This window comes from Mytilus trossulus, chromosome 5 (assembly GCF_036588685.1).
Source record: "Mytilus trossulus isolate FHL-02 chromosome 5, PNRI_Mtr1.1.1.hap1, whole genome shotgun sequence".
NCBI classification, from domain to species: domain Eukaryota; kingdom Metazoa; phylum Mollusca; class Bivalvia; order Mytilida; family Mytilidae; genus Mytilus; species Mytilus trossulus.
Window position 1 is genome coordinate 87,240,200 of NC_086377.1, and position 10,783 is coordinate 87,250,982.

Consider the following 10,783-nt stretch of genomic DNA (forward strand, 5'->3'; position numbering starts at 1 on the left):
GGTGCATTTAGTCCCATGCCGAGGGCAACTGTTGCTAGGACCAGTCTTAATATAGGTTTTCTCTGACAAAGGTACTTCACAACATGTTGCTTCATAGTTTCTGGATAGTCGGAGTGATATTGAGCAGTGTATTTTCAGGAATATTTATTCCCTTGTACCCATGTTCTTAAGTTCATACTCCAAATAGCGGAAATAATATACAACTCTCCAAATTTTCAACATATATAACAGTTAGAGGAAAATCGCTCTGCTGCTCATATAGTTCACAGTTTGATTCATAATTTTAAATGAATCTTTTAATGCTGCTCTGTTCAGACAGCTGTTTCTATAGAAATAGTAAATATTTAACAAGAATAGTGAAATTTTGTCATATAAATTGATTTTCTTCTTGATTGTGTCTTTAAATGCCAACTCAAGTTGTGTCCAGAACAATGCACTGCTATCAACCATGGTCGCCCAACTGCTTCACGTTTTCTTTGCACTGCCCCAGTTTACGAGCCAAGCATCACACTTGTTCCATCAGTCCCACATGCAACAATTTTTTTGGCATATTCGTCATCAATTTTTTTCATACCCGACATTATAACTTTAGATATACTGTCAGCATCAGCTTTTGGGATGTTTTTCACCAATGAAAAAATTACTTTTATGTCCCCTTTGTGACAATGTCTGATAAATACAATTTCAGCTTCTTGATAAGATGAATCTGTTGATCCATCCGATATTGCCGAGATGAAACGAACATCTTTCATGTCTTCAGCAATCTTTGCTACTTCTGCTTTTGCAATAAAACTGTCAAACTCTGCAGCTTTTTTATCAGTGCGATATTGTGTCCCTATATCAAAACCTTTAGATTCATCCAAATCACATAGCATTGAATAATCGGTATAGGGGCGTCCCTTTTTACACAACGCAAACACGTTTCTAAATTTTAACATCAATCTATTTACTGTTAATTGATTGAGGGCTCTCAGGGCTTTGGCTCCTTCAGAATTTTCTGGGTTTTTCTGGCCATTAAACTTTACTTTGTGGGATTCTGATTTTTCATGCTGGTTGATAGAATCTCCTTTGTAATTCTGGCAACCGGTTACGAAAAAAGTAAAATCACAAAAATACTGAATTCGGGAAAATCAATTTGGAAAGCCCATAATGACATGGCAAAATCAAAAAACAAAACGCATCATAAACGAATGGACAAGAACTGTCATATTCCTGACTTGGTACAGGCATTTTCAAATGTAGAAAATGGTGGATTAAACCTGGTTCTATAGCGCTAACAATGTACCGTGTTTATCATATAGTGCACAAATGTTGCAGGTCATCCCCGTTTGACCATTCTGCAACCATTTATATGTTGCTGTCCATAATGGAATTAACTCCATTTTTCTTTTGGATTTTTCATATTCTTTTCCTTTTTGGTTGCTATCGGTTTCAGCTTTTCTTTTTTGGGGGTAGTTCTTAAGAAAACGTTCCGTCAATTTATTTAATTTAACTGGGGGCTGCCATTTTTCACTCGACAATTCCCGAATAACGAATCTCGCGCGATTCCGAGGAACCTCGGAGTTGGTGATTTTTACCGAGTAATTTGATTGGCCGGCTATTATTACCAGTCGATTTCAATAACACGGAAGTATGTGCAATCTTCCGCGTGGTAGAAAATGAAAGTTGCTGGCCCGAGAATATTGACTGGCCCGTCGGGCCGTTCTTTATTAAGTTTGACTGGCCCGACAGTAAATTTACTAGCCACGGGCCAGCGGTTACGTAGACCCTTGAAGGTTAAAAAATCAAAAGTATGTAAGAATAAGTTTCAGAAAGAGACCGAGATTTAAACTTGTCGAAAAGTTATATATATAATTTGTAAGAATCCAAAAATAGTTGATTCCACTACGCGATTGAATGATATTGACGTTTGTGGTTCAACATATAATTGAACAATATCATACTGACGGGATTTTTTAAAGTACAGAGTCACGTCACATACCGCCAACTGAATGTACGTGGTATGCTGTTTCTTCAAGGAATTCGTCTACTTCTTTATATACCTTCGCTGTAGCGGAGGTGGAATTGAGTTCTATTTTTGTAAACTGTTCTAACGTATGTATGTCCCAAAGCTTTTTCTGTTCTCTGACTTTAGTTTGCCTACATCAGCTGTTGTGAAGCTTCTACACAATGCTTGTGAATAAACAAGCTTATTTATGGTAAATAATCTAATTTTAATACTTACTTTGGACAAACTTTGCCCAAGATTGACAATTGTAACTTAGGGGACGAACATTTGATATTCTGGGGGAGGCCAGGAGGATTTGTTTTTGATCGGTTATTTATTTTTGTAAACTGAGAGGACAGATTATTCATTTTTTACCACTATATTTAAGCAAGGACTTATATAGATATATACGTCCCTAATTTGCAATATTCGAAAACATACAATTTTTTAAATATTTGTTAATTATGAAGACTGTAATAAGATATAGGAAGATGTGGTGTGAGTGCCAATGTCAGACAAATCTCCATCCAAATAACCATTTAAAAAGGTAAACCATTAATACATGTATAGTCAAGTCATTGTGTACCATCTAATCATAATACTAGTAGATCATTATCCCCTTCAGAAATTTTAAGATTCAAGATTTCATTCATAACCTCAGACACATACTTGTGTATAAGAGGACAATATATACAAACATTTTAAGATAATTCATAGCGTGAAAGGACAAACGAAACACAAATACATAGTAATAAGTGTATTATAAAAGACAATTAGTATAATTAGATTAAGTATTTTATAATTTTCTTAAGGAACTGAACCATTTATATTCCCAAGCAATATACACATATTGCATACATACATAGTATTAAAGTTAATTTAGTTTGGTTTTACCTAGCCTCTTCAAATGCAAAGTATTGCCAAACATATTTCGGCGAGCGGAGCGAGGCAAAATTTTTTTGAAGGGTTTTGGAACCGCTGAAGGCCCAATGAGCTATAGACCTATATATAGTTATTTATTTTCAATACATTGCAAGTCAGGTAATTTATTTTCAAACTACCACAGAACAAACCATTTATTTTTGTGATTATCAAGGCTGAGTTATTTATTTTCAAAAGCTCATATCTCTGAAACGAAAGCATTTATAGCAAATCTGACGATAAAATTGTACATATGGTCAAGATATATCTGGCCGGAAATTCAAACCATTTAGGCAAAATGTTGTTGGGTTGCTGCCCCTAATTGGTAATTTTAAGATAATTTTGTAGCTTCTGTTTATTATATCAAATATTATTATAAATAAAAATTAGGTGTAAACATCAATAATGTACAGTAAAGTAAGATCTAAACACTTGAGTCGACCTAAATGGTCAATTGATCCCTTGAGGAGTAATTGCCTTTAATAGTCAATTTCGAACAAATCAGAGTGATTATAAACAAGGGCTCTGTGACGGGCAACTTATAATATCCGTGTTTAAAACGTTCTTATAATATCAAGCCAGTACAGATAAAACAATTATCACGTGGTACAATTCACATTTACATTTTATGAATATTAATCAGCCAAAATACCACTAATTTCTGGCTATGAACTTATAGGTAAAGGCTTTGTTTCACTCCCCGGTACCAATCTATCTCTTTGGTAGAAAACACGATCAAAGTAGGGATCCTCTCTGTCATGCTTTTTTTTTGTTTTTTATGTCAATGAGTGAATAAGAATATTGTCATAATGGTAATTAAGCAAGTTGCTAAGTATAGATATATCGAGAATTTTCACAGTGTTGTTTTCAAAGCGAAAGAAGCACGTCATATAAGAATTAACAATTCAATTGCATATAACCATTGAAGAATATTGTTGAATTTGTTGACGATGGTGAACTGAGCGACCCGCTTTCAGGGGATGACTTGGAGGAAGATGATGAAGGAATAACGGGGAGCGAAAAATATTTTCATCTGAATGATACATGTAGAGCTATATGGACAGATGGCAATACCTACAAAGGAAAGATTATCTTTGAAGCTGGTAGGTTTTTAGTATTTTTAAAGACAATAAATATAAACGAGTAGATGGAAATGTACAAGTATCCAAGTCACCATGGTCATAGTGTATAAAAAGTTATAAAAGCTATATATAAAAGGCCTTTTTGTAAACAAATTCCTAGTTTATCCAATAATAAAAAATTATATTTATTTTGAATTCATTAAAAGACTTTAAAATTAATAGAAGATTTAACAAAACATTTATTTTAAATTATATATATGGATCTTACTCTTCTTATCATCATTAGTTTACAATTAAATTATGTGAGTTTGTTTTGGGCCGCCGGGTGCATATTTTTTTTGGTAGTTTCAGTAAAAAATTTCAGTTGTATATAACTCGTCTAAACATCAACCCAACAATGTTAGATCTGCAAATTTGCGAAATTGGTTCTTCCCTCGCCGGGATTCGAACCCATGCTACTGTGATATCGTGACACCAAATCGCCTGCACTGCAGCCGTCCCGCTAGACCACACGACCACCTGGGCTCTCTAAAAAAAAAAGAGCTTTCGGTGGCCATATGTTACCTTTCCACGTCAGTTTTAATCTAGCGGCGTACTACAGTACATGATATATAAGGCATGAAGATGCTATTATTGTTACAGATCAACTAAATTATCTATAGTAAAGGATCCTACAAATTAATGTAAGATACAGTCACAGAAAATAATTATATTCATAAGTACGTCTGAGTCAGTGACAACCCTACAACATATGTATCCATCGGATCGCCATCAATGATGGTGATACATGGCTGTGTACATAATGTACATGCAACTCGTCTAAACATCAACCCAACAATGTTAAAAATATATATATATATATATTTAACAAAACATATAATTTAAATTATATAATATATGGATCTTACTCTTCTTATCATCATCAGTTTACAATTAAATTATGTGAGTTTTTTTGGGCCGCCGGGTGCATATTTTTTTTGGTAGTTTCAGTAAAAATTGTTAGTGCCGAAAGGCAGGGAAAGTCTTTAAAGTTCAACCAAAAACAAGAACTGCAAACTATTGATTATACCTGTTTCACCAGAGTTATTGTTCATACCTGACCATGCAACATAAGGCCATTTTATTCGAGTCTTAATAGTGATTCTTTTTAACTATACTGTTGGTTGACCGTTATGGAATAACCGTTTCACAAATGATATCGGATATGTTCCTTACGTCGTAACTACAATCCCCTTCCCTTTCATGAATTTGACCTACCGAATTAGACTATTTACCGGATTTGTAATCACATAAGCAACACGACGGGTGCCGCATGTGGAGCAGGATCTGCTTACCCTTCCGGAGCACCTGAGATCACCCCTAGTTTTTGGTGGGGTTCGTGTTGTTTATTCTTTAGTTTTCTATGTTGTGTCATGTGTACTATTGTTTTTCTGTTTGTCTTTTTCATTTTTAGCCATGGTGTTGTCAGTTTGTTTTAGATTTACGAGTTTGACTGTCCCTTTGGTGTCTTTCGTCCATCTTTTATGTAAAGAGCGCAGTTTTATCACATATATAGTATGTTTGCATTACTTTTTATATATTTGTAGATGCCAAGGAAAAGTGTCAGAAGTTCCTTCTTGAAAAGAAGAAAAAACCTGAAACAAAGAAAAAATACACGGCAAAAGGGAATTCTGTTCAGAATGAAACCAACAATACATGTACAAACAAAAGCTTGGCAAAGAAGAAAAAGGGTATGTGTGTATTATGCTCTGTTATTTATCTGCTTGATACATGTATAATGCAGCTCAAAACTATATTTATTTGATTCTACCACATCATCAAGTATATATGTATCCACTCGAGACAGTTAAATTTTAAAATTTAAAATGCAAGGCTCACCAAAAAAGTATATGGTGTATAGACATGTAATAATAAGCAATATATGGAAAATAATTATAGAAACTTTATACGGACATGAAGTAAAACATCCTTTAGCAAATAATATAAGGAGGTTTTGCTAAGATTGTTCCATGGACAATGATGGACACAATTATTTCATTGAATTGAATTTGACTTAGTTATGTCCCTTAGACATTCAGATTTTTTTACTTATATAAGTGAAAAAGTCAATCTTATCTTCATTTCTTAAATTCTTAGGTTTTCTTTGCTCTAATAGATATTTAATTTGTCTGCCCATTCTTCACTCTATATACATGTAGCTGTGATATAAATTAATTTACTGTTTTTAAAAAAATAACTTTTTTTTACAGAGCAAAATGAAATAAAGAAAGCTGCTGAAAAAAGTCAGAGAGAAACAGCCATAATGAATGCGGAGGAGCTGTTTAAAGAATGCATGATGTTACAAATGTAGGTACAACTAATATAGTAAATAATAACACAACCACTTTTTTCAGATTCATCATGTCATATATTGCCTCAATTTGTCACATCTATCAAAGTTTCAGAAGCTCTTTACTGCCTTAAGTAATCAAACTTTGGTAGATGTGACTAATGTTGCTGTACAGGGTTTATCTGAGAGAGTGGTGACTAATCATACCTTCAGTAGCATGCCCATGTCCTCTGTTGTTTCACCAGCATGCAGCACTGTAGGTAGCATGACCATGTCCTCTGTTGTTTCACCAGCATACAGCACTGTAGGTAGCATGACCATGCCCTCTCTTTCACCAGCACGCAGCACTGTAGGTAGCATGGCCATGTCCTCTCTTTCACCAGAACGCAGCAATGTGAGTAGCATGCCCATATCTCCTATTAATCATACATCAATGTTCTCTTGTGCGGTTGTTCCACCGCCATGTACACCTGTGTCTTACACAGTATGTAATCCAAGTCACATTAACAGTAGTATGACAGTCAGCATGAATTCACGGGTGACATTTAAAGTGTCAAATTCCTCATCTTTAAATAACATGTCAGTTTCCCATGTCAATTCTATGTCAAGTATGTGCAGCCCTTTTCCTTCAATTAGATACTCAAGTGCAATTAACTCAAGCATGTTAGAAACTATTCCTCCACAGGCACCAAATTTAATTATACCCCCGCTTTAAAAAAAAGGGGGTATACTGTTTTACCTCTGTCTGTCCGTCAGTCAGTCCGTCCCATGAAACTTACGTCACATTTTTCACAGGAACTACAATACAAGGATTTCTGAAATTTGGTTTCAGGGTTTATCTAAGTCAGCTATACCGTGTAATGCGTTTTCAGATTGATCACTTGACAACTTCCTCTTTACCGAACACTTGTACGATTTTACACATGATAGCCAAGTTGAACATTTTCGTTACATTTTTCTTAGGAAATACAATACAAGGATTTCTGAAATTTAGTTTCAGGATTTATATAAGTCAGCTATACCGTGTGATGCGTTTTCAGATTGATCACTCGACAACTTCCTGTTTACCGAACACTTGCATATTTTTACACTAAGAAAAGGTTCATTTCAGATTCATGTGGGTCCTCTATTGCTAGTGATTCATACTGTATCTATGTTTAATTTTCTTGTCCTGAACATGAATGAAATATTTGCCACTGGACGTTTAGCTACCAATAATCAACCAATAGATTGTTTTAAACATCTTTATTTCTGAATTATATTTAGTTCCACTATGACAATGCATGAATGTGTCCTATATATACACTTATTTCAGACAAAATTCTCAGTCAGCATAATTATTTTACTGAAATAAATATATTTGTTTCATGACTACCTGTAATACATTTACTTTGCTACATGCTTTCTTATGTCTTAAAATCTATTATTTTTCAGGATACTGAAGATAATTGAGATCCAGTGGGAATAGCAGAAAGGAGATCTACATAAAAGTAAGCCACTATAGTGTTTGTCAAGTATGTATGTCATCTACAATTCATTTTGAGGAAGCTTATTTTCAGGACAAAATTATGAAAGTTATCTCCTCCTTATTTCAAGGCATAAACTTTGAAGAGATGACTTGTAATGAACAAAAGTGCAGTAGAAATGTTCACCAATGTATACACTATAAATAGACACTTCAGTTGGATTTTTATAATAACGGATGTTTTTTTGGCATTTTTTCTCCATTTATCAGGTATTTTGACATATTATTGGTGAAGGGATTGAAAAACGTCAGAGGGTACCCATTTTTAAAATGGCACAGAAACTTTATTTGTCAATAGATGTCATTCAAATAAAGTGCATGTGTCTTCTTAAACACAACTGTAACTACTAAGATAACTTTTGGTACAATATTTCACCAATTTTAATACCCCTTGCCGTCTCTACATACAGTCAGAGAACGGTGTTAAAATGAATTTATTACACATTTGCCAGATAGCATTGATAAAGCAAAAGTAATAGTGAGATGTCATAGAGATTTTTTCACACAACCTGGTAGAGGTGGACATTCAATTGTCCAACACATTCATAATCTTGAGTCAACTGAAATATGGTCGCTTGGTCTTCTCCCGACCGGCAGTAAAACGCTTGCTGAAGTGGGGCGTCCTAGATGGCCTCTATTACAACAACCTACCTATTGTATTTATTGTGAACTTGTTCTCGTCCTGAATATGCATGAAATATTTGCCACTGGACGTTAAGCAACCAACAATCAATCAATCAGCTGACACTCGTGATGAAGAAGGTTCAATTTTTTCAACAATTAATGAAAATTCTCATTTGTCAGTTGAGGAACTGTTCGTGTATACCCTGATGAGCATTTCAGGTTTTCATATACAAGCCATTCATATTGACACTTATCAGATGTCTAAATTTGAATTAATTATGAATGAATGTTCATCTGGATCACTTTAATATTTTGATTTATTTCATTTTTTTCAAAAATTGTAAATCTTAATTTCCAAAAGGTTTGAAAAGAACAAACACATCATTAATTTATTTTTCAAGATAAACTGTGATAAACCATTGTCGGCTCTCAATGGAGATATTGTTAATGGGATACATTTGTATAGTGGATGATGCAAAAATGATCTGTGAAAATATTAAGCAAATTCTAGTCAGTGTAGTTTAAGCTGGAATGAAAAATATCCTCTAATATCACTTAAATATGCATAGTAAATTATAAATGATGAATGCCAGAATTGGAAACAAAAGGAAACGTCGTTGATACAAAAACATTATGTATGAGATAAATGAAAGTTTGTTTCAATTTTAATACGGAATTCAGGATTCAATAAGATAATGATCTTCTTACTCTTCACGAGCACCTGATTTTATCCCTCTTTTATTGTAGAGGTTATCGTTAATTAGTCTAATAGATATAGGAAGATGTGGTGTGAGTGCCAATGAGACAACTCTCCATCCAAACAACAATTCAAAAATTAAACCATTATAGGTTAAAGTACGGCCTTCAACACGGAGCCTTGGCTCACACCGAACAACAAGCTATAAAGGGCCCCAAAATAACTAGTGTAAAACCATTCAAACGGGAAAACCAACGGTCTAATCTATATAAACAAAACGAGAAACGAGAAACACGTATATATTACATAAACAAACGACAACTACTGTACATCAGATTCCCTTTATATGTAGTGTATTGCAAAGTTTTTTGCTCGTTTAGCAATGATGTTTTTAGATTTGTTCAGTTTAAGTTGTTTACATTTCCTTTAGACTTCTTTTTTGAAAATGAAATATTCAGATCAACAGGAAGATGTAAATAGGGTCACGAGGAAGAAATAGCAAGTTTTCCCGTATTAAGAACGAAAATATAGTTTCAATTACGTTAGAGAGGAAATGATTATGGATCAAATATTTAAAGTTCGTTAAAAATAAATCATAATTAATACAAATACCGTTAAAGTAAATACCACACAAACTGTTTACACTTTATAAATTATTTATTTTACTTCATTTTACATGCATCATAAATGATCAATAGTAATTATTGTACATGCCTTATTACAACATTAAATTATCATTGCTACCATTGTACTCGTCAAGTAATTTAAAATGAGAAATAAGTTTCATTATTAACACTAAATGGAGGTCACAATGACTCGATATTTGATATTTTATCACGTATAGCTAACATCATGGAAGAGAGGAAACCATTGCAAAGGGATATTATCACTCATAAGTCAAAGACAAACTTACACCACCATGGTAAAATCAAACAACGTTAAATGAAACAATAGTCAACAAAAGAAACAAAAGTCTACACAACACAACTCGGAAAACTTAAGATCGAGAAACACGAACAACATCAATACAAGGTAGTGATATCAGTTTTTGCTCCACTTGTGATCCCGTCTTGTACTATATTACAAGGCTTACGCTACGAAGCCTGTGTGTGCTGATGCGGCGTAAAGCAATCACAAATCAATCACGTAATCCTACTTGGACACATTATTCGTCAACGAACCGACCAATCAAAGTCTTTATCATATATAGATGGGAAAAAGTATTGCAACACCGAATTAAAATTCAAATAAAAAAAAGACTCTTTAATTTTTTGTAATATAATTTGTTGAAATAGAACTAGTTAAACATTATCTAAATCTCACCTGAGTTTAATCAATAAATATCGACTCGATTAGTTTTATCTGCACATGCAGACATTGTTCCAGTAAACAATAAAGCAGATGTTTTTATCCTCATTGTTTTCAAAACTCTTAAATAACCAAGTTTATAAAGTTATGTGATTGACACCTTGTAATGGGTCCTCCACAACTCTTAACTGCAGCAAGATTATCAGAATGAGAGAAGCAGGTATGTCACTGTGACAATTGCCCGTATTGTTGGTCATCACCATTCAACTATGAGTCGTTTTGAGAATAAAAATCAGCCAACAAACGATGT

General features: G+C 33.8%; 1 protein-coding gene across 1 annotated transcript; it reads left to right on the plus strand.

Annotated features, from left to right (window-relative positions):
* Positions 1 to 3,313: 3,313 nt before the first annotated feature.
* On the plus strand, positions 3,314 to 6,340 carry LOC134718418 (uncharacterized). Its single transcript, XM_063580919.1, has 4 exons — positions 3,314 to 3,325; positions 3,837 to 4,011; positions 5,577 to 5,720; positions 6,240 to 6,340. Exons 1-4 carry the CDS (start codon positions 3,314 to 3,316, stop codon positions 6,338 to 6,340), a joined length of 432 nt encoding a protein of 143 aa, XP_063436989.1.
* Positions 6,341 to 10,783: the final 4,443 nt, after the last annotated feature.